The sequence below is a fragment of the Myxocyprinus asiaticus genome, chromosome 24, assembly GCF_019703515.2.
Source record: "Myxocyprinus asiaticus isolate MX2 ecotype Aquarium Trade chromosome 24, UBuf_Myxa_2, whole genome shotgun sequence".
In the NCBI taxonomy this organism is placed as follows: domain Eukaryota; kingdom Metazoa; phylum Chordata; class Actinopteri; order Cypriniformes; family Catostomidae; genus Myxocyprinus; species Myxocyprinus asiaticus.
This window is the reverse complement of record NC_059367.1, coordinates 45,527,748-45,552,866: the sequence shown is the minus strand read 5'-3', so window position 1 is coordinate 45,552,866 and position 25,119 is coordinate 45,527,748. Positions and strand designations below refer to the sequence as shown.

Sequence of the window (25,119 nt, the reverse complement as noted above, 5' to 3'; positions counted from 1 at the left end):
CCCGAGTGTCTGGACAAACTGACAGCTAGAATGCCAAGGATCTGCAAAGCTGTCATTACTGCACATGGAGGATTTTTTGATGAGAACTCTTTGAAGTAGTTTAAGAAGTTCTGAACTTTTTTTCAAATTGTAATAGTAATTTTTCACGTTATTAATGTCCTGACTATACATTGTATGTATATATATATATATATATATATATATATATATATATATACACACACTACCAGTCAAAAGTTTTGAAACACTTAACTCATTCTTTACTATACGCTTTCAAATCAAAAGATTTTTAAGATCATGAGAAACATTTCAGTCAAGTGTTTCAAAACTTTTGACTGGTAGTGTATATGCACCGATCAGCCACAACATTAAAACCAATATTGTGTAGGTCGACCCACGTGCCACCAAAACAGTGCCAACCCACATCTCAGAATAGCATTCTAAGATGCTATTCTTCTCACCACAATTGTACAGAGCTGTTATCTGAGTTACCGTAGATTTTGTCAGTTCGAACCAGTCTTGCCATTCTATGTTGACCTCTCTCATCAACAAGGCATTTCCATCCACAGAACTGACACTCACTGGATGTTTTTTGTTTTGAGTAAATTCTCAGGAGATCAGCAGTTACAGAAATACTCAAACCAGCCCATATGGCACCAGCAATCATGCCATGGTCCAAATCATTGAGATCATATTTTTCCCCAATCTGATGGTTGATGTGATCATTAACTGAAGCTCCTGACCCATATCTGCTTGATTTTATGCACTGCACTGGTGCCACACGATTGGCTGATTAGATAATCGCATTGATGATTGTTGGTGCCAGACGGGCTGGTTTGAGTATTTCCGTAACTGCTGATCTCCTGGGATTTTCACACACAACAGTCTCTAGAATTTACTAAGAATGGTGCCAAAAAAAAAAAAAAAACATCCAGTTAGCGGCAGTTCTGCAGATGGAAATGCCTTGTTGATGAGAGAGGTCAACAGAGAATGGCCAGACTGGTTCTAACTGACAAAGTCTATGAGAACTCAGATAACCACTCTGTACAACTGTGGTGAGTATTCTGAATGCTATTGAATTAATCCGATGGTAGAAACATTATGTGCTTTTAATTAATCAATAAATATTCACTAATGCAAGCCATTTAAAAAAATGGTGGGGACAAAATTGGCCATGGAAAAAAGTGTTGAGGATACGTTCCACTCCTTAACGACACCTATGGCTTGAAGTTTAATACTTAGTTTGAGCATGATCAATAATAATAGTGCTAATAAGTAATTGTAAGTAATAATCATGATGAAAATCTGAAGCATCCTCTCTCTTTTCCTCTCTGCACAGGTAAACGATGGAGCACAGCAAGTGCTTACCTTCGCCCTGCCCTATCCAGACCCAACCTGACAGCAGAGGTTGGTTGCATGGTGACCCGCATCCTTTTTGATGGGACGCGAGTGCGAGGGGTTGAGTTCCAGCAGAATGGACAGACGAAAAAGGTCAAAATCACCTCATTGACATTTGCATTATGTAACAGAATCTGTCTCAAATCAACTTACAGGAAAGTTCATATTAGCTCTGATCCAAAACATAGTGAGCTGCCTCTGTGTTAATGCCTAAATAGCAGTGGTGTTTTCTCTGAAGAGTCAAGGGAGGCAGTGCCTCCTCAAAAATTTGGGTGAGGAAAATAATCAACTGTAGATAAATAAAACAAATAAAATATTACAAAATGTGAGCTCTTTCAAACCGTGACATCAGCGGATAAAGTTTTAGAGGGATGCAGCGTGTCTCATTCCTCCCTTGACCACATTGCAATCTCATTTAGCTCCGACATGGCGTGAATGTGAGTGGGGATAATCGCAAAATAGAGGCAAAAAGTAAACTTTGCACTGATTCGTTCTATACGCTGTCAATCAATCAATGTGATAATTCCCGCATCTCATGCTCTCACACGCACAGCGGCCAGGTGTCGAGCTGATGGAAGTGGAGAGACTATTTAAACTACTAACTGACTTGGACAACTCCACTTTTGGTCACAAACAAATTAAAATGAACTTGAAATTATTTTGAATATTTTAATGGTGTGTAATTGAGGCGGTTTTTAGTGAGCACTTGCTCTTAAAGGTACTCCGTGCCATCATAACAGAGGAGTAAATGACTGATCCGAAAATAAGGTGACTATAAAAAAAATAATAGGCAAACTGATAAAAGAAACATTAAAGGTGCAGTATGTAAGATTCAGAAACCCTTGTTATTAATGACACCTGTGGCTGTTGAGTGAACTGCAGCCAGCTACCTGTTGCTCGTGCTCGCGCTCATGCACACACTCCATAGGGATGCGAACATCGGCCAAACTTACAAAGAGACAACGTGATTCACCGGCATCATGATGACAGATGAGGTAGCATAATTAAAATTACACAGTTATGATTGTTTTACTACAAACTTTGAGACTGTATATTATGTTTGAATCTCCAGTGCTGGAACAGGGCTAAAACAAAATGTGGATATAGGTCTGACTATGTGAGACTGTAGTTTGAAGTAATCACTTTTCTTTGCATGATACATTGACTGCATTTATACAATAGCCTATGTCGGCATTAGCTAGCTAGCCTGCTTTATCAATAGCTGTTAGCTAAGTTTGGTGGATGATGACAGTTAGCTGTTTATAAAATAGACTGTACATTATAAATATGTTGACACAATTCAGTATTGATGTGATTCCATCACAACTGTCATTTTGATATATCGATGCACTGTTGTTTTATAATAATAGAATGTATATATTTTCTGTATAACCAAGTTACGTTACACTAATGAATGGAGCTTTTTGCATTATCTTGAACACTGTCTAGCATTCATTTCATGTATTATTGTAGTTTACCTTGCTGAATAATTACAGATTAACATTGTTTATGACAGTTACTGTGCAGGCAAGATCAAGTTAGCTAAAGTTACACAGATCAATCCTTATGGCACTATATTTCACATGCTTTGCAGATATGTAAACTTACCTGTCCAATAAGAAGAACAGCAATTCAGGGTCGGTTTTGATCCCCAAAACCGAACGAAGGTCCCTCCAGGAATCAAATGCCCTGCCGATGTTCACTCTAGTTTTTGCCCGACTACGATCACGTTCCCGCTTAGCCAGAAGGGATTTAGTAGATAAATGTTTTTTTTTTTTTTTTTTTTTGGCTTTTTGGCTTACTCTGAGTTTGTGTAGGAGTCGGTGTTGTGCTGGGAGCCGGACATTTGCTGGATTCCATCTCAAAGATAACGTTACCTAGTATTGCAGACTGTCTGTTGACGCTGTTGAATAGCGGAAGAGAAGCTACTGTCTGAGGCAAGGCTCTCGGGTGCACGCATAAACGTCATATCCTTTGGATTTGAAGCGATCCGCTCCCTTTGCATGAAAATCAGTCTACAGGCTTTAATAGGCAACCTAGGAAGTCTGGGAAGGGCTCATATTTAATATTTGCATTACAAGCCATTCACACATTGGCAAAAAAAGGTGAATATTACATGAAAATTGTAACATATTGCACCTTTACATATGCTGCACTATTGTAGGTGTTATTTTTGAAGCAATGTAAAAATAGTAGGGCCGGGAAATGTAATATGCGGTATCCTTTTTTTTTTTCTGAGCCCTTGCGAGATGAGAAAGGTGTCTTGAGTTGTTCCTGGCAGGCTTTTTAGCCTTACAGGCTCCATCCAGTTAGGAATAGGGTGGGGGTGGGGTTAGGGTACCTGCTGCCTGCTAGGAAACCAGGGACCTTTGTACAGTGGGCTAAACTACACTAATGTTTTTGCTCAGTTTCTGTGGCTAATTGGCACATGTACATTTTCAGGAGGTATACGCACAACACGACTGCACTTCCTAGAACAGAAACTAATTGTGTGGAGCAGTGCATGTTTCGTTACACGCGACGCCTGTCCTGGGCATTATAAACATGGGAGCGAATTTACTGTGCGGAAAATGGAGACTTTGCATGAACAAGGCGTGCAAGAGATATGGGCAAGCTGCTGTATCTATTCGCAATACCTGAAAAAGGCGCAACGACTGACGTCTGAACCGGTGTCAAAAGTGAAACTGCCCAAGACCCTGCATGCGCTCATTAGAGACTGAGAAGGACCTGCAGCCAGTAAACTCTAGACCAGAGGTATTCAATTAAAGTTCCAAAATGGTCCGGTCTCTAAATTTCCTTCCCAACAAAGGCCCGGATAATACATAGCTTACATGGTGTCAGTAGTCATATGGCTACGAAATTATATAATATATATATTTTAATAGTTTTTATAACTTGCTATGTTGGCAGCAATAGTAGCCTACTTTGTGAAGAAATAAAAAATAAATCCTAAACAGTCAAAATAGTCTATTCAAAACTGGGCAGGGATGAGGACATTGGGGGCCCAGAGACAGCCAAAGTAATGGGGTCTGAGGTATCTTCTACCAAAGGATTAAAATATTTTATCAAGACTTCATCAGTCGAGAGCGCTTGGATATGAATTTTAAAACATCTCAACAGTTAGTTTTGAAGCTGAATGACAGCATAGTTTTTGTGTTTAAATATTTTTACATTCAGAATATATAGTATGTGTATGGGATATAGGAGGCCTTTTGAATGACAAAACTACTGTATGGGGGTTCAGGGGTGTCCCCTGAGAGAAAATTTATAAAAATATAAAAGTCTGAATTTACCATTTTTATATTTTCCTTAAAGTGAGAATCTACTAACAAACAATTTACATAACAACAGTGAAGCATTAAAATACTGTTTGCTTAATTATAGTATAAATAGGCTTTCCTTGCTATCCATGCCATGATGACATCTTTGATTCATTTTCACAAAATTAGAAAAAATTATGTTTTTTTTTATTATAAAAATTCTGATTAATGAAGCTAAATTCAGACAGAAAAAAACATCCTGACACAGACCTGGCTTAGCTGAACCGTCTGATTCACATTTCAGACAGATGAAGATTTTTCATTTTTGTTTTCTACTGTGTGTTTAAGCAGTATCTGTAGCGGGGTCTCCACTACTATTGTTAAAATGACCACGCCTGCAACTACGTACAGTAAATCAGGCTTTATGCAGCGCATCATGTCTATAGCGGAAAGAGAGGCAACACATGGAGAGCAGGAATAAGTGCTTAGCGCTGGACATGATTTATTCCTGCTCTAGAGAGCGCAGAACACACTCTTCCCGCTCTGTGCGCTTATATGTGTATGCTTACACAACCACTAAGCCACGTGTCAGATAACTAGCACAAAGATTTAGATCTCGGTCCGGATTGAAGTGTCATTCTGTCTGGATCCGGACTGGAGTCCGCCTATTGAGTACCCCTGCTCTAGACTGAACGGGAGCCAGAGAAATAATAGTTTTGACATTTTAAACTTCAGCAAATTAAACTTCAGCATTCAATATGTTTTATATCTGTATACATAATGACTAATAATGCATTGGCAAATTACACTTAAGTTTATCTTACCAATAAAGCTTGATATAAAGTGAATCTGCCCATTTGATCCTATTATTAAAAAAACAGTGCACTGTAAAACGGCAGAGGATTTTGCCCAACTTTTAATTACAGCATGTCCACTGATTTTATGGCATGTGTATATATATATATATACTTGTATCAAAGATTAATGCCTGTAAAATTGTCTAATTAACTCTATCCGCCAAAAAAACATTTTAACATATTTATTTTAATTAAAATAAATTATGACTAACCAATTTCTTGAGTTCTTTGAGACAAAGTATAAAGTAAATATATTTGTTTTTTATGTTTGTTGTAATGTATCATGTACTATAATTTAATTGCGATTAATTACAGAAAATTGTGTGATTAATTAGTTAAAATTTGTAATTCAATTCCCAGCCCTAAAAAATTATAATTATAATAAAATGCATAAACTTGATGAGTCTTTTATTTGACTTGATTTAATATAGTCTGTTAAGATGTACATACAAAAATATTATAGTATTGTATGCTTATTAACAGTTTAAGATAAAAGGTATTTCATATGCCTTCCCAAAAATCTGATATATGACCATGAACTTATAAAACTATAGTTCATATATTTGGGCATACATGTACATATTCAAATTCAAATTTGATTTGCAAAAACATATGGTATAAAAAAACAGCAATTTTTTGAGTATTTTAAAATAAATGTTGTTGCATGTATGTGCAAGTCTGTGACTTTTTATATTATATATATTTTTATATATGCCTGTTTATTTATGTAATATATTGTGATATATCAGATTTCTTTTTAGTTTAACCTAAAATCTATGTATATGTAAAATGGAACTGAAGTATTAATTACAAAAAATATGAATAAATTAAAAAAAAACCTGAGATGACAGTCTGCCTCCACCTTTTCAAAAGTCCACCACACACACCACTGTTACAGAGGCAGCTGCCTTCTAAGGGAGAACTCTGACTGACATGGAACTTGATAAGTGACTGATTGGAGCGCTACATAGGCTGCAACTCTGTAATCCTCACAAATAGTGCTCCTCAACTCACAATTGAGTGAGTGAGACTCAAATCACAATTGATGTTGCCCGTATGACTTTCTTCCATGGAACAACATAGGAGATAGCCCTTGAATGCTTGGAATTGACAAACTCACTCACTGTTCACTGTCATTTAGGGCTGGGCGTTAGGATGATATAATTGGATATCGACGATGTATTACAAATCTCCCAATGCCGATTTCAACACTCATTGACAGACGGTGATCGATTATATCTGTAAATGACAAAACCATGGATCTGGGAAGTCGCCAGAGATATTAAACAGGAGCCCAAATTTGCACCCGCCAAATGCAATGAGACTGAATCCAGCTCCTTATTCGCAAGCTCCTCGTCCAAATGCAGGTATTTCATGAGCGGGTAAGTTTGCTCATCTACCCGCAACAGTGATGGGAGACCTGTAAGACGTCTCAGAGTAACACATGACAAGAAATGTTGTTAAACACAAAGACACACGCTTGAAGAATCACACTTTTTATATTTTTAAAAACAGGCAAAAGAAAAGCTGTCAATGCCCATGTCTGATGTTTGTTCAGAGGCGTGCAGCGGGAGCATCTCGAAGAACACATGCATGTAAAGATTTATCACTCTTTCCTTTCTGTTTCAGTAATGTGAAAACTGTTTAAAAGAATAGTGTCTTGTATGTGAATGCCGCAAATTTTTTTTGTTTGTTTAATTTTTAGTACAATTTGAATTTAGAAATATCTGTTACATTTTTCTTGTTTCAATAAATGAATTAAATTTTTGACGGCAGGGGGGTAGACAATATAATTGGATATCGCAATAATTTAAGGCGATTATCGATAAAATATTTTTTAAATATCGCCCAGCCCTACTGTCATTTAATCTTTTTCCATAAAATGAAAGAGCTTGGTGACTGAGGCTGTCATTCTCCTTAACATCTTTTATGTTAAATCTAGTGCAAAAAAAATAAATACAATTTAAGTACATCATTGTCTTGTACTTGTGAGAGAACCGCAGCATGTAAATTGTGTAGTCTGTGGGAATAACCTACTTAAATTGTCATGATTGCAGATATTATTCAGTTTTTATCATCAGACTTTCACCACAATGATCATCAGCACTGAGTGATCAGTGGGTAAATCCCACTGCTGACTGCTCACAACTGATTACAACTATGTAATTTCCTGCTTCAGTCACGCAGGAAGCTTCTCTTGTCTGCTTATCACTCTTTCACTCTTACTCATGTCCTGTTATGTGAAGAACTCTTGTGCTGCTTCTCAGTACTGAAAAGAAAGCTTCCTCATTTCCTGATGACTCGGAAACTGATCATAGTCTGCCATCATGAAGGACATATAAATTATTTAAATGCACCTCAAGGAGGTGAGAACAGAGGAAGCTTCCAGAGGAGGCTTGAAAGTATTTTTTTGTGGAAGCAACCGATGCACGCATGCAATAAATTTTCCTTCCCCTTCACAACAATTTTAATTTATATTTTGCATTATTTTACAATAATCATCAAAATATTAATAACTACAGTCTTGACCAACACAAAATAGATATCGTTTGCTTTACTTTCCAATGCATGCAGGCATTATGACCAAAACTAAACAAGTGCTTTGAAATTTGCAGACAAATCAGAAGTGTTCCATTTAGATAATTTATTTTAAAAAATTGCACATATTATTGTACATATTATTGCAATCAGTAAAAACATCAGACTGATCAAAAAGCCATGTGTTGTATGTTGTTGAAAAGCTCTCAAAGAGTAGAATACAACCAGCCTATTTGTTTTACTCACAAACAAAAATATATAGCGAGTAATAGTAAGTATATGTCTTGACAATTATGTTGGTGTTTCTTATATGCCTCGCTATATTTTCACTTATAACTTCACGAAATATAAATGGAACATGAAATGTCACATACGGTTACATATAGGAGGTGATTATCTTTCAAATGAGCCCACACACAAGGTAATCAAATGCATAGATAGATAATTAGATAATCCACATGAAGCACAATGTTACATATGGTCACCAGGAGATGGCGCCAAATACATGACACAGACTCAATGATGCAGACTCATTGAATCAAAAGGCACTCATTCTGTGAAATCTCATTACTAAAATCATGTCTGCATGCTATGCATACCTTTAGTCATTGTGTTTGCATGTGTAATTAGTTCTTATGTTCAATTATTATATTTTATTTGTTTGGAAAGGCTTTTGGACACATGGAAAAGTTTTTGGACACTATGATGAATAATTTGTGTAATGTTATAACTTTTGATTGCTTTGTCGTATCAACACAAAATGTTTCTCAGATACAGTTGACATGATTGGGAACAAAACAGTTTTTCGGAGCCACCTTATTTACACACCGAGAAATATAATGTCAAATAAGAAAAATAAGGAAAAAAGTAAATTTTTGGCTCAATTCTTTGTGATTTTTCAGCAGTTTTTTAGGCTGAGAGTCTCAGAATTTATTGTAATCTGTATCATAAAAATTCTAAAATGTTTCTTTACAGTGTTACCAAACCCTTGTTGTTTTTTGTTTTGTTTTGTTTTTTTTTTAGTTATAAGCCTTTCATTTTGGGTATGCCAGTGGAACAGGAAATGTTTAAAAACACCTTCAGAGCTTAAAGGGTTAATGCAGCTGGGCAAAAACAGTGCTTTGAAGTGAGGTTTGATTGAGCATGAATATTCCATTTTACAAATACATCTTGCTTTGATTCCTCTTTCCACACATCTCATCCTTGCTTCCTTTCCTCGCATCCTAAGAGGGAGGAGCTAAGATGCATGGAAAGGAAACATGATGCAGAATTTTCTAAATGAGAAGCACCAAGCATGGCTGTGTCTTGAAGGTAGCACCCCAGCAGCCTAAGTTTTGCGAGAGTCTCATTCGGTGTTACTAAGGTCAGGTTTAGGGCAGCACTACTCAACACGTGGCCTGTGACATCTTTTGAGGCCCACGTTATTATTTCATCATCAAAAATATATTTATCAATAGCCTATCAAATGTGCATGAACTGTGAGGTGTCCATTTTCCAGAGTATTTATAGTAGCTCTCTGTATTGATGAAGCACAGCACAGTTCGAGGGTAAAATAAACTGCAAAAGGATGTAACAAATTAAACAAACAACAAAGAATATCTGAGCACATCTGATGTTACATGAGAGCGGCTGTCTGTCAGCACGCACGTTCATAGAAACAGTATACGCTTGTGATGAGTCGTTCACAAATCCTTTATATGACTCGGATGAATGAGTAGTCTCAGAGAGTGATACGTCCATTTTGTCATGTCCGCGCATGAGCAAATCCGTGTTGGTGTTTTGTCAATTTGACGCGGGACAGCCGCATAGGCTCTGTACAGGAAACAGAAATTACTCGTTCATCTCCTGAGTCAGTCTTCGGTAATGAGTCTTTCATTCATCTGACATGCGACAACCTCATAGGTACCCATAGGATCTGTACAGGAAACAGATATGATTGGTTCACCTCCCGAGTCAGTCTTCAGGTACAAGTCTTTCGTTCATTTTTCACATGACAGCAGCATAGGATCTATACAGGAAACAGAATTGATTAGTTCACCTCACAAGTTGGTCTTCGGATCTGAGACTTTCATTCATTTAAAAATTGACAGCTGCATAAGCCCCATGTTGGAAACGTAATTTATTTCATACTCCCAAGCTTCCTTAAATACAAGCGGTTAGTTAGGTTTTATTTTTGTCGTTGCAGTTTATATGATGGGGAAAATCCCATTCATAAAGCAAAATGCCTTAAATTCAAGCCCAGTCCTAAGCTGTTTATAATGTATTAACAACTTTTATCTTTTCTTCAAAAAATATCATAGACTACAAAAGCTATTAGAAAACCCCATATTATTTACTTGACTATTTAATTGATTTTAAAACAACTGTAATATACTGTATTTTTCCCTCATGATGCATCTCCTTGTTGTATGATTTATGTTCTTCATCCTTATTGTGAACTGGAGACCCAAATCAAGTATGCCTTAAAGAATTTCCCTTTACTGATCATCTGAGACCATTTTACTATAATTTTACACTTGGCAGACAATATCTTGTGAACACTTCCTGCATTAAATACATGAAAATTATTAATTACTGGGTTGCCAACTCTCACGCATTTGGTGTGAGACACACGCTTTCAGGCTCTGTCTCACGATCTCACTCTACCTAAGTAAATCTCACGCCAAATAACAAGAAAATGCAATTCAATGAAAAATGAATAAAGCAGAAACAAATAAATCAGCATCAGCACGAGACTTGAATTTTCAGGCCACCGAAGCGGACATCAGCATGCCCTAGAGACAGGGTAACCAGAGCTCTGGTGTAGGGCAGAGCATGCGATTCAAAACACATTCGATATCACTGCGCATGGACATCACAAAACTAATGCACTTAATATGAATTCTACAGAGAATCATCTCATTTAAATTGGTGTGGAAGAAGTGAAACCTAAACCACAATACAACTCCGACATTATAAGCAGCACTGAATAGGTAAAGAGGAGACAACACCATGCTTCAACAGTAGTTGTAAGTCTTTTTTAAAAGGCACACTTACTAAAATGTATATTGTTTATTCTGTAGTAACAGTGACAGAAAAGTTATTTTATTATAAAATCTATTAGGAGGAATCCTTTATTTTAAGTATTTTATGTGCATGTGTTTAGGCTATTAGTGTTTTCCATAACAAATACTAGTTTATTTATTTATTTGAAAGACTAGTTACATTGACCTAAGTTGAGGAGCCATCCGTTATGGTTATGGCCCTATTATTACCAATGCCAAGTACAATGTAGAATGAAGCAGTTTAAAAGCTGGACCTCCATGAATTTTCAACAAATTAGAACTTGGTACTTCAGCCACCACTAAAGACCATTTTTGGATCCAGGAAAACCCTGGTTGTGCCATAGTTTATGGGTGTTTTGAAATTGTGTATGGTAGGTAAATTGGCATACGTGAGCCAAAACATTTTTTAATATTTGCCTTGTAGGTTTTGTTGTAGTGTTATAAATTAAAGATCAAAGGCCTACTAGTATGAAGTATGTGCACTAGATGCCCAAGGACACATTGGTGCCACAGCCATGGGGCCCCTTGGGCTTGAATGACGATTTGCCTGTTCATTAATGTGGCCCTGGCCATGACATCAAAATCTCACTCCAGCCTGGTATCCAAAGTTGTCCTTTGTCTTTGAAGACTGTAGGGTACACCTTTGCATGAAATCTTCAGTTTTTTGGCAATTTCAAGCATTGTATAGCCTTCATTCCTCAAAACAATGATTGACTGATGAGTTTCTAGAGAAAGCATTTTTTTTTTACCATTTTTGACCTAATATTGACCTTAAGACATGTCAGTCTTTTGCATACTATGGCAACTCAAATATAAACACAAAGACAATGTTAAGTTTAATTTAACGAACCAAATAGCTTTCAACTGTGCTTGCTATAATGGCAAGTGATTTTCTAGTTCCAAATTAGCAATTTAGCATGATTACTCAAGGATAAGGTGTTGGAGTGATGGCTGCTGGAAATGGATTTGATCAAAAATGACTTTTTTCAAATAGTGATGGTGCTGTTTTTTACATCAGTAATGTCCTGACTATACTTTGTGATCTGTTGAATGCCACTTTGGTGAATTAAATGATCAATCTCCTTCTGAAACAGCAAAATCTGTACATTATTCCAAACCTTTGGCCGCCAGTGTGTGTGTGTATATATATATATATATATATATATATATATATATATATATATATATATATATATTATTATTTATAAGAATTAATATGAGTGCGACCCTCGATGCTTTGCAGCCCCTGAGCTTTCCAAAGTTGAGTAGCCTTGGTTTAGTTTAAATAGTCTAAACATCGCATGTGGCTCTAGTAAGGCTTTGGGAAATCGGGCGGTTACCCTCTAGACACGACCACCAAGCATGCATGTTTATGATGTTTCTTCAGGTGTTTGCTGATAAGGAGGTGATTCTCAGTGGAGGAGCCATTAACTCTCCTCAGCTCCTACTGCTGTCTGGAGTAGGAAATGCAGATGAGCTTCACAAACTTGGTATTCCTGTGACTCAACACCTCCCAGGTGATCCCATGACCTTTAGTATGACCCCTTTGATGTACCACTTCAAATCCTCACCTATCTTTCAAACATGGACCAAAATCATTGCGCATTAATTACTGGCTTTGGTCCAGTGTTAGGGAAGCGACTTTGAAACCGTATCTCCTCGAGCTACATGCCACTCTTAACTTAAAGTAGTTCAAAGTAGATTTTTTTTTTTAAACATATAACAATCGTATGGTGTTATTTAAATATATAACCTTAATATTGAATGTATAACAAGCAGGTGATATTATTGAATAATTGCAAAATTCCAAAAATATCACCTTATGTAGTTTTATATTTAATTAGGGTGACATTAAACAGATCGAGTGATAACTAGGGGTATAACGATTCACTTGTTTTCTCAATGCATCGATTACTATTCCTGCCGATTCATATGCATCTATCTTGAAATATGTGATTTTTGAATTGAGAATCATAAGTGTTGGTCAATAATCCATTTAAACTGTTAAAAATCAAATGAATCTCGATTCAGCAAATTAGTATACAATATTTTAGAATATATATAAAATTAGGAACGTGCGATATAAATGAGACATGCTTGGCTTCATTATCTACCACATTCCGGAGCGCGCGCACTCACAGTTCTCCCCTCACAGATGCACGATGCACTCTTCCATCGCCCTTCAATGGATCGTATCTGCTCTCCGAGACTTTCAAGCACCTTATGTCTGATATCTCCTCCTGATGGCCACTATCTCATGAGCAAATGACAGCTCGCAATAGTGCTCTTGTTGTGAGTCAAATGCACTCAAACCATTTGATACAGCTGCCAACTCGCTGCGTGGCCACTACGTGGTCGGAAATTAAGGGAGCTTGGGGCAATAATGGCATTAAAAATCACACAGTGAATGCATCCAAAATTCAGTGTGGGGACTAAAAATGCCCTCGTAATGAATTCTTCTGTTTTTATTTGTAACCTCTGATGTAGATGACGTTGATGTTATTTGAGGTAAGACATAATACATTCACAGATTTAAGAATTTGTATTAATGAATTGATTAAATTGACATTTTGACAAAAATGGATAAGACACAGTTTGTTTTAAATTGTAGAAAAAAAATATGCCCTCATTAAAAATGCCCCTGAAAATCAAATACAGGGGGCAAGTATTGACTCTAAATGTAAAAGTTAATTTCTGACACTGGGTCACTACTGAAATAAAGTGATTTAATTGTGAAGAAACGTATTAAGCCATTATTTTCTATAAGATAAAATAGTACCATTTTACTGGTATCATTGTTTCGTTGGGGACTTGGTGTGCAGAAAACATTTAAATTGAAGTCATCTATATGATTGCTTTTCTCTTTTCTTTGATGCTGAATGTAGTCAGATAATGTTACTTTAATGCTGTAATATTTGGATTAGTTTACTGATTCAGAGTCCCCATGGTCATGGAAAACCTGGAAATATCAGGGAATTTTAAAACTGTGATTTCAAGGCCTGGAAAAGTCATGCAGAATGCAGATTTTAAATTAAAATCAAATAATTTTTATAGTTACAGCTATGTTCAGCTCTAAAAATATTATACTGGCACATTGTACTCTTGTACTATTATTGTATTCATATGTAGCCAGACATCACTTCAGAGGATGAACTGATGCCAACTCCAACTGTAAGACATTGGACGCTTCATATGCCACTGCCTGAACCTTGGACTTAGGATGGACCCCACTGAACCTCACCGAAATGACCTGCCGGTTGAACTGCGATGCACCTCATTGATCTCTGCCTGCATCACCTTTGTCTATTGATGGACTAAACTCTTGAAATGAAATACCTAGACTATCAATAAATTGCCAACAAAAGCCTTTATCAGCCAACTAACAAAGGACAATGCATCTATGTGAACTTGTGCAGTTAACCCAGGATGAAGTTCAGAGACATTAGTCATTAATCTTACAGTTCATACAAAATCTTTGTTTAAACACTGACCCTTAACACTTATTTAGTTTACCAGTTTTAAACCATGACTTGCACTATACATAATTAAGTAATATTGGCATTATATTCATGATGTTAGTCAGAGGGGAACTGGCCCCCACAGTGAGCCTGGTTTCTCCCAAGGTTATTTTTCTAACATCTTATGGAGTTTTGTGTTCCTTGCCACAGTCACCTTCAGCTTGCTCACTGGGGTTCTAAATACAATTATTATTTAATCATTTATTTTTTTATACACAATTTACAATCATATTTAATCAAACTACACAATGTTGACTCTTAAGACTTTATAGATATTACAGTTTCATTTTCTGTTAATGCATGAGTTTCTGTAAAGCTGCTTTGAAACGATGTGTGTTGTGAAAAGCGCAATACAAATAGGGGAGGGAGCAGAGTGTGGCATGACACACAGATGTTTATAGATATGTTAACGTGTGTGTGTGTGTGTGTGTGTGTGTGCAGGTGTGGGCAGTAATCTTCAGGATCATCTGGAGTTGTATGTTCAGCATCAGTGTACTCAACCCATCACACTGTATAAAGCACAGAAGCCTTTTCACATGCTGAAGATTGGTCTGGAGTGGCTCCTGAAATTCACAGGTGTAATCACATTAATGGGACACTCCACTGTGGATGAATCCCATGAAACCTGTCAAGAACATATCTGACATCATTTCATATTTCAAACCATAAAATATTTATTTTACATAAAAGAAAATGGAGTTTTTGAAACATAATGATTTTTTTTTTTATTGATAATTGAACACATTTCCACACAAAATTATTTACATTTTATGTCATTGTATTTATAAATAATGTAGTGTTGGTTGTTCTGCCATTATTTTTATTCTGATATTATAAAAAAATAATTTTATCTTAAGAATCATTTTATTTTAAGAGTCTTAAGGTTTATGAATAATGGGAATTACAGAAAAAAATAACAAAACATCCGAACGCATTACACTAAGGAAAATGTGCTTAAGACAATTATAACAATTAGTCACAATGAGAAACTAAATGGGCTTCTTTGAAATGTAATTATGTTTATTTTTTTTAGTTTAAATATGACCTGGTCATGTTTACGTGATGTTCACTCATTTAATAATTGCCCTGATTGAAAGTTTTCAGTCTGTTCACTAGAAATAAACGAGAGATGTTATTTACTCTCGAGTTTACAGACGATAATGAAAGAGATGTAAATGTGAATTTTCAGCTCTGATCTTAGAGTTTCTTCATCACTTGTGTGTCGTCTGTAGGTTATGGTGCTACAGCTCATTTGGAGAGCGGCGGTTTCATTCGCAGTCGTGCCGGCGTTTCTCATCCTGATGTTCAGTTCCACTTCCTGCCCTCGCAGGTCATCGATCACGGACGTGTTAAATCCAAAATCGAAGCTTTCCAGGTCTGTGGAGTTTCAAGACTATAATTCTTCATGCTATGTTATGTGCATGTATTTGTATAGCTGTCCCTAATCCACTAATAACTGACTCTTTGTGTTCTCTGTGTTCTCAAGTTTCTTTACTCCAACCTAAAAATTTTATATTGTGTTAATTCTCATTGCTACTAAAAAATGGATATTGTATCTTGACAGAAGTTTGCTATACTGTTATTCTGATAATGTGTGTCATGTTAACCCTATTAAGCTGATATTCCGGTTTCTATAAAACTGAATATGACAGCTAGCATATGCACATAATAATCTGAATTCTGTGTCATAGAAACACCTTATTCAGAATATCCACAGTTATTTATATCTGCATGTCCAAAGTAATTATAAGTGCAATGAGACAGCTTGAAATAAACACATTTTTTTTTTTTTTACAAACATAACAGAAATGATCATAAATCAACATACAGATGGTTGTTTTTATTATTTATGTTGTGTGCTGTTGTCAAGGACATGAATAAGAATGAATGAATCTTCAGTATTTCCAGTAGGGTATCCAGAAAACTATGTGCATGTCTTGTTTTATTCATAATATTAATGATCATGTATATTGGATATAATCATGTTCTTTGCTTAAAAATGAATATAGACCTTAAATGGAACATTTTTTGCATGTAAACTTGGCTATTCTTTCAAAAGATGCTTTTAAAGTGCTTTAGTCATTGGCCCTCACAACATGCACAGCAAATTAAACATTTCTTATTTCACCATACTCGAGTTTACCCTCAGTTCAGTGTGAATTGTATGTGATGGTTGTAGGTGCACGTTGGACCCATGAGGAGCACAAGTGTCGGTTGGATCAAACTGAAGAGTAAAGACCCCCATGCCCACCCCATCATCCAACCGAACTACCTCTCCACTGGTTAGTTTACCCTGTTTACTCTGTTTCTGACCTTGTTATATCAGCTGTGGCCTCAGGCAGAAAAGTGTTGAATGTTCATGTTTGTTAATGTATTTATTATTTATGCAATATATTTAGGGGCCAAGCACCATCTGTATATACTGTAAGCCCTACTGTATCTTTACATTTTTATTATTATTATTCATTATGTTCAGACTTGGAGTATTTGGCAACTCAGAACTGTTTCTTAAAAGACTGAAATTTGGCACACCACTAACATGCCAAAGTGATCTATCTCTTTAGATACCACTAACATGCCAAAGTGGTCTACCATTATATTGAAGTTGCACTTGCGTTGCCTAGAAACAATTCTTTTTACTTTTTTTTTTCTTGGCTTATACCTTGTATAATGATACATGTGGTTTCAACAGAGCGAAAAAATTTGGTTTTGGAAGTAAAAATCCCATAATTTTTATAGTGGAATTGATTTTAACAATTACTAATAAACCTTTAAAGACAGACCTATCGTGAGTTCTGAGGTTTCAGTTGAAGCCATCAGTCCACGTTATTTCAACTTCTTTTTTTAAAAAATAAAAAAAATAAAAAAATATTTATTTATATATATATATATATATATATATATATATATATATATATATATATATATATATATATATATATATATATATATATATATATATATATATATATATATATCAAAATTCCTGGTGAAAAAAATTATCCGCCAATCAGAGAATCACGGCAAACAAAGCCCACCAAACAGTCGGTCTCCCTACACTCTCTAATTGCTTACATATTTGCAAATATCTGAATATTTTGCAATAAACTTGCTTATATTCAACAGCTTTAAATCAATAGTTTTATATTTTTCCATTGTTTTTAATTTGATTACATCATTCACATTACTTCATGGGATTGTAGTTCATTCCCTCATGAAAGACGTAAAGTACAAAGTCTTGTTGCTATGTTTTTGTACTTTGTCTTTTTGTCTGATTTTCAAATACTTTTTTGCTTCAAATCATGTTGTGATACACCTCGGAGTTGGTTGGTTTGTTTCATGGCTTAAAACGCTTTTATGAGGACTTGAAAAAATGAATGGGAAAAATACTTCCAGAACCAAGATGACTGAAAAAATGGATGGGCACTGTTGCACTCCAGCAAGATTTTCCACTATTTTGAATGTTGCTAAAACATTTTTTTTTTTGTTTTTTTTTTTTTTAGCATTTTTCAGATCATGCCTAAATTTGTGTCAGATAATCCTGAGACAGTGCTGGTCATAATTTTTTTTTAGATTTTTCATATACCAGACCATTCGTATGTTATGCATCAACATCTTAGATCAGGGGTGTCCAAACTTTCTCTAGTGGGGGCCAGATGCAAAAAAAATGTATAATTGGAGTCGCTGGCTCCAAACAGGCCACATTACTGTAATACCATAAACAAAGACCTAAATGCTATTAGATTGCCACCATTACATCACCTTTAAATGCTTAATGTGAGTTTTAATTCCACTTTGTGGTCTGTGGTATGCTTGAGAAGTAAATGTGTTTTACTCACCAAGAGCACTTAGATTCTATTCGTTCTTTTTGTATCTTTTTCCTTAATGCTCAAGTTTTCCACGATTCGCATGTTTTCAGTTTCCGGTCTCCCGCATCTGCATATATTGTTTGCAGGTAAAGTTGTCAAATACTCGACTACTGTCGAGATGACCGTTTTTTTTTTTTTTTTTTACAGTGCCTCACCTGAGTATGTAGATGACATGAAGCTACAGTTGTGCTCAAAAGTTTGCATACCCTTGGAGAATTGGTTATATATGTACCATTTTTAAAGAAAACGAGTGAACAGGCAAAACATATTTCTTTTATTTCTTATGGGATTCATATTCAACTGTAGGTTATAACAGAATGGCACAATCATAAAACAAATATGGCAACAAAGAAAAAAAATAAATGACCCCCGTTCAAAAGTCTGCATACCCTTAGTTCTTAATACTGTGTATTGCCCCCTTTAGCATCAATGACAGCGTGCCGTCTTTTGTAATAGTTGTCTATGAGGCCCCAAATTCTTGCAGGTGGTGTAGCTGCCCATTCGTCTTGGCAAAATGCCTCCAGGTCATGCAAAGTCTTTGGTCGTCTTGCATGAATCACACATTTGAGGTCTCTCCAGAGTGACTCGATGATATTAAGGTCAGGAGATTGTAATGGCCACTCCAGAACCTTTACCTTTTTCTGTTGTAACCACTGGAGGGTCAACTCGGCCTTGTGCTTAGGGTCATTGTCATGCTGGAAAGTCCAAGAGAGTCCCATGCACAGCTTTTGTGCAGAAGAATGCAAATTGTCTGCCAGTATTTTCTGATAACATGCTGCATTCATCTTGCCATCAATTTTCACAAGATTCCCCGTGCCTTTAGGGCTCACACACCCCCAAAACATCAGTGGCCCATCACCATGCTTCACAGTGGGGATGGTATTCTTTTCACTCTAGGCCTTGTTGACCCTTCTCAAAACATAGCGCTTATGGTTGTAAATTTTGGTCTCGTCACTCCAAATTACAGTGTGCCAGAAGCTGTGTGGTGTGTCAAGGTGTTGTCGGGCATATTGTAACCGGGCTTCTTTGTGGAATTGGCGCAGTAAAGGCTTCTTTCTGGCAACTCGACCATGCAGCTCATTTTTGTTCAAGTATCGTCGTATTGTGCTCCTTGAAACAACCACACCATCTTTTTCCAGAGCAGCCTGTATTTCTCCTGAGGTTACCTGTGGGTTTTTCTTTGTATCCTGAACAATTCTTCTGGCAGTTGTGGCTGAAATCTTTCTTGGTCTACCTGACCTTGGCTTGGTATCAAGAGATCCATGAATTTTCCACTTCTTAATGAGTGATTGAACAGTACTGACTGGTATTTTCAAGGCTTTGGATATCTTTTTATATCCTTTTCCATCTTTATAAAGTTCCATTACCTTGTTACGCAGGTCTTTTGACAGTTCTTTTCTGCTCCCCATGGCTCAGTATCTAGCCTGCTCAGTGCATCCACGTAGGAGCTAACAAACTCATTGACTATTTATACACAGACACAAATTGCAATTTAAAAAGCCACAGGTGTGGGAAATTAACCTTTAATTGCCATTTAAACCTGTGTATCACCTTGTGTGTCTGTAACAAGGCCAAACATTCAAGGGTATGTAAACTTTTGATCAGAGCCATTTGGGTGATTTCTGTTATCATTATGATTTAAAAAGGAGCCAAACAACTATGTGATAATAAATGGCTTCATATGATCACTATCCTTAAATAAAAGAGTTTTTTTGCATGATCAGTCATATTTTCAAAATCAATGCCAAAATTTCACAATTTCTGCCAGGGTATGCAAACTTTTGAGCACAACTGTATGGTCCGAGGTTAGTTACGTTGATATCATTAACTACTTTGTGTTGTTATGACAGCTAACAACTGCACAAGTTGAGCGTGAAATTAATTTTTACTCAAAATAACACTTAAATGGTTGTTGTTCTCCATCTGGATTGCTTGTTTCGGTAAAACCATATATGCAATGTGTGCAACGCATTGGGGCATCATGTAAAGGTGGGTGCCAGCGGCTTACTAAAGGGGGTGCAAACCGAATCCTAAACTAACCCAAACCTAACCTAACCCTTGAAGCATCACAATAATATGAATCAGATAATTTGTTCCTGTTTTTCCCCTTAATTTATTTCTTGAATTACAAGTATGATTTTATTTTAATCTAAATGATTTCGCTCTTTCATTTGGTTGATGCGCATGTGTGTGCTGAGTGAGCCAACAGCAACCGAGCACAGAGACAAATGAGTGTATTGAGCACACTCTCTTAATATCCTCTCTCTCAAGTTGCACTAAATCAGGACAAACCAATTCACTACAATTAATTAAACTTCCCTTAATGGCAGCTTTACTCAGTCATATGATGCATGGTATCTGGGTATTTTAACAAAAACGAGTACATGAGCAATGGATCTGACCCATTACCAGTCCTATAACAAATGAATCATTATTTTTGTGTGACACTTCTTCCTTGTAAATCTGGTGTTTTCCAAACTCCTGTTGAATTTCTGTTGTATTTCTAAAATGTCTTGCCGCGCCGTAGAAATCAGCGGGATGTAGTTTGGACACCCCTGTCTTAGATGGTGAGGATGCAAAACATAAAGTGTGGCAATGCTTAGGTGTATTGAAGTGAAACTTAAAAATTGTCATCACCACTTTCTTTCTCCTGCAGAATACAAATGAAGATTTTTAGAAGAACATCTCAGCTCTTCAGGTCCTCACAGTGAGAGTGAATGGGGTTCAAAACTTTGAAGCTCCAGAAAGCAAATACAGGCAGCATAAAAGTAATCCGTAAGACTCCAGTGGTTAAATCAATGTCTTCTGAAGCAATCTAATCAGTTTTGTGTGAGAACAGACCAAAATGTTACTCTTTTTTTTCACTGTACATCTTGACAGCAATCTCCTTGGCGATCATGTTTTCAAGCTCAATTATACTTCCTATAGTGCCATCTAGCACTCTGCGTATGTGTCAAGCACTAGAAAGTGAAATCGAACTTGAAATCATGATTGTACCTAGAGACTGCAATGGCAAGATGAAAAAAGGAGTTATATTTTGGTGTGTTCTCACCAAAAACTAACTGGATTTTTTCAGAAGACATTGATTAAACCACTGGAGTCTTATGGATTACTTTTATGTTGCCTTTATTAGATTTTTGAAGCTTCAAATTTATGGAACGTATTTACTTGCATTGCATGGACCTATAGAGCTGAAATATTCTTCAAAAAATCTTTGTTTGTGTTCTGCAGAAGAAAGTCATATATCTGGGATGGCATGAGGGTGAGTAAATGATGGAGAGTATTTTCATTTTTGGGTGAACTATTCCTTTAAACTTGTCAATAAAGGTTACATTTGCTCATATCCTTGAAAAGATTATCCTAAAATCATATTTCTGCTGTCTTCTGATTCTTTGGATCGAGCTCCAGGTCTACTGTTCTTTCTTTAACTGTGTTTCTTCTGTGTTTTCATCACTTACCATCCCAGACACTGATGTTTGGGAGTTCAGAGAAAGCGTGAAGCTCACGCGAGAAATCTTCGCTCAGAAAGCCTTCGACCCGTTCCGCGGCCCCGAGGTGCTGCCCGGCCCTGCCGTCCAATCAGATGCAGAGATTGATGCATTTGTCCGGCAAAAGGCGGACAGCGCCTACCACCCATCCTGCACATGTAAGATGGGCGAAGCCTCTGACGTCATGGCGGTGGTGGATTCTGAGCTGCGTGTGTATGGTTTGGAGGGGCTGAGAGTGGTGGATGCATCCGTCATGCCCTGCATTGTGAGTGGCAACTTGAACGCCCCCACGATAATGATCGCAGAAAAAGCAGCGGACGCCATTAAAGGGCTTCCCTCACTCCACGACCCACAAGTGCCTGTTTACCAGCCCGACAGTCTACACACCCAGAGATAACGTTGACATTTGACCTAGACCAGATATGATAATACCCAAAAATTATGAGGGTCATTTAATTGACCCTCATGTTGTTTCAAACCTACATGACTTCCTTTAGCAGAATGTTCATACAGCTCTTTTCCATACCACAGCCACATCTGTCAAGGTCCAAAAACATAGTATCATAAAAGTGTTCATTATATTCCAAGTCTTCTGAAGTCATTCGATAGCTTTGTGTGAGGAAGAGACAAAAATTTAAATTTACTCATAACCTTCTGCTGAAGCTCTTACATCTAATTATCTATTCTGCATATTAAAACTGGCACATCATGTTCAGTTACGATTAGAGGTTGACTGATTTATTGGATTCACCGTTTAATCTGGGCCAATAGACAATTGCGTTTTTTAACTATTGGCTGTCGGAGAAAATCAACTCTGATAGTTTTTTGGTTTCATTTCTCCGTGACCGGCACTGGAGTGTTCTACAGTCTATCAATTTGTCTAATCTATCAGTTTGCTTCAGAAGACATTAATTGATTGACGAGTCATGTGGATTACTTTTATGCTGCCTAAATATGCCTTTTGGACCATCAAATAGTCAGCAGCCTCACTGCACCCATTCACTTTCATTGTATGGACAGAGCTGAAATGTGATTATAAAAATCTTCACTTCGGTTCTGCTGAAGAAGGAAAGTCATACACATCTGGGATGGCTTAAAGGTAAGTAAATCATGAGAGGATTTTCATTTTTGGGTGAATTAACCCTTTAATATGCTGTTTTGAATAAAAATAAATCACTTGTGAATTCGTGCAGATCCGTAGAGTTTTTGTTTTCCAGGATCTAAAGGCATCCAATATGTTCCAGTCAGGTTACAAACATGAGCACTCCAAAGAGGTTTTGTTTCTAAGTGAATTTATAAGTTAATTATCAGTGGTAAATCAGAAATTTTTGCTTTTGCTTGGCCGTTCACTTGCCGTTCAGTGCAAATGACATTGCTCTTTTTCTCTCTCCCGTTCTTGCACATCATTCATATATTTAATATAACTATAAAATAAAGTAATAAATATTGTCAGTAGTGATGAAGCATACAGTCACTATTTGGCTTTGTAAGGCAGTGTTTTATGTTACTGCTGAACAACATACACATTTGACCTGTAATATTTTAATTAATATTTTCATTCATTTCAGATGGCAAAAGTTTGAAGAAGGTACCAATGTGGGAGAAATGTTTAAATATTGTCATTGAAAGTGATCCTTACTTAAGTTCAGCACTATTTTACACTGACTGGAAAGTTTTCATTCATATATTATGCATTTTATAAACTACTGGCTGATTAATCGGCAGTCAGCCAGTTGTCCCACCTGAATTATCGGTATCAGCAAAACCCACTATCGGTCAACCTCTAGTTATGATACACAGAAGAGCCAACGATGTTTGACATCTATAGTCGCGTTTACACATACAGCCTTTTCCAGAAAATGACCTACAATCTCCAGTTTAGTGGTCATGTTTGAACACGACTCTTTTGAAAATACTGGTACATTTTGCTCTGGCTGTTTTCCTTAATGCAAAGTTGTATCATTACCTATAATTCCTTATTGATGGTATGTGTGAACTGAGCCAGAAGATTACCGGTTTGAATTCGTATGAGGTCAGGGCGCACTGACGTAATAACATTCTGACGGAGGTGATGCAATTACTCTGCGCCACTTACCGTTGGTGACTCGGAAGTAAGAAAAATGTCAACAAACTGGTCAGATAGTGAAACTAGAGTGCTCCTCTTCATCCGAGCAGATGAATACATTTCCTGACAGCTGAAAGGAACAGTTAGCGATTTCCCATGTATTCTCAGATGAACCTACGTTCTTCGCGCAGATCTCTGTGTAGCGAAATACGTACATATTAGTGTTCTTTTCAGCTTCATATAGCGTCTCCGCCTTCGGATGCTAGCAACAACATTTTGCTCTCTGTAGTTCAACAGTCTTATTTGAAGTCGTCGCATACAGTGTCGCTGAGTCTCGAGCAAGTGCATAAATGAAAACAGTCGGCAAAGAACTGAAAAAAAACATTACCGACCGCATACGTTCAGATAAAAATCATACCCCACCATGTTTTCAAACTAAAAGCCCACATTTCCAGTGCAGCCGTGTTGAGGTCATTTCTGGCAAACAAGGTTACTTAGTTTAATGGCATTTGGTGCTGATGTGTGAATGGTAGCAAAACTGAGAAAAAAGACAGGAAGTAGTTTCATGTGTGAACAGCACATCTCTCTCAGCACGACTCTCAAAACTTCAGAAGACTTGAAATATAGTGCAATAGTCACATGGACAACTTTTATTATACTTTATGATCAATTTAAGGTGGTTACAGGGTGTTCTTTGGTCCTTTCTGAAGCAGCTGTTGTCACTATGAATTGTTGCATGCAGATTCTTAAAAATGTCACCCTTTTTGTTCCACTGAAAAGGGCTTTGGATGCATACAAACAGCGCACAGATTTGGAACGACATGAGGGGGAGTAAATGACACAATTTATAATTTTGGGTGAACTATGACAGTCAACATAAAGTGTTTAATTAAATAGGTTTATACAGTATAAATGGTACTTGTGCGTACGGTCAGAAAGCCAGTTTTCATGCCATGAATTAATCAACTTTTGACATGACCTTAAAGTGTCATCCACAATGCTAGAGTCCTGTAAACAGCCAGTCCAGTATGTCTTAAATTTTAATGTTTACTACAATAATTAATGCAGCTATAAAAAAGATA

The 25,119-nt window shown here is 36.7% G+C and overlaps 1 protein-coding gene across 1 annotated transcript in view; it reads left to right on the top strand.

Moving 5' to 3' along the window:
- The window catches only part of LOC127415224 (choline dehydrogenase, mitochondrial-like), a 44,698-nt gene extending 19,917 nt beyond the window's left edge, over window positions 1-24,781 (top strand). Inside the window, exons 3-8 of the mRNA XM_051653876.1 lie at window positions 1,340-1,491; window positions 12,485-12,614; window positions 15,057-15,191; window positions 15,848-15,990; window positions 16,795-16,897; window positions 21,951-24,781. Of these exons, the coding sequence (XP_051509836.1) occupies window positions 1,340-1,491; window positions 12,485-12,614; window positions 15,057-15,191; window positions 15,848-15,990; window positions 16,795-16,897; window positions 21,951-22,369 (1,082 nt within the window). The 3' untranslated portion in view covers window positions 22,370-24,781. The remainder of the gene's footprint in view (window positions 1-1,339; window positions 1,492-12,484; window positions 12,615-15,056; window positions 15,192-15,847; window positions 15,991-16,794; window positions 16,898-21,950) is intronic.
- The last annotated feature ends 338 nt before the right edge of the window (window positions 24,782-25,119 follow it).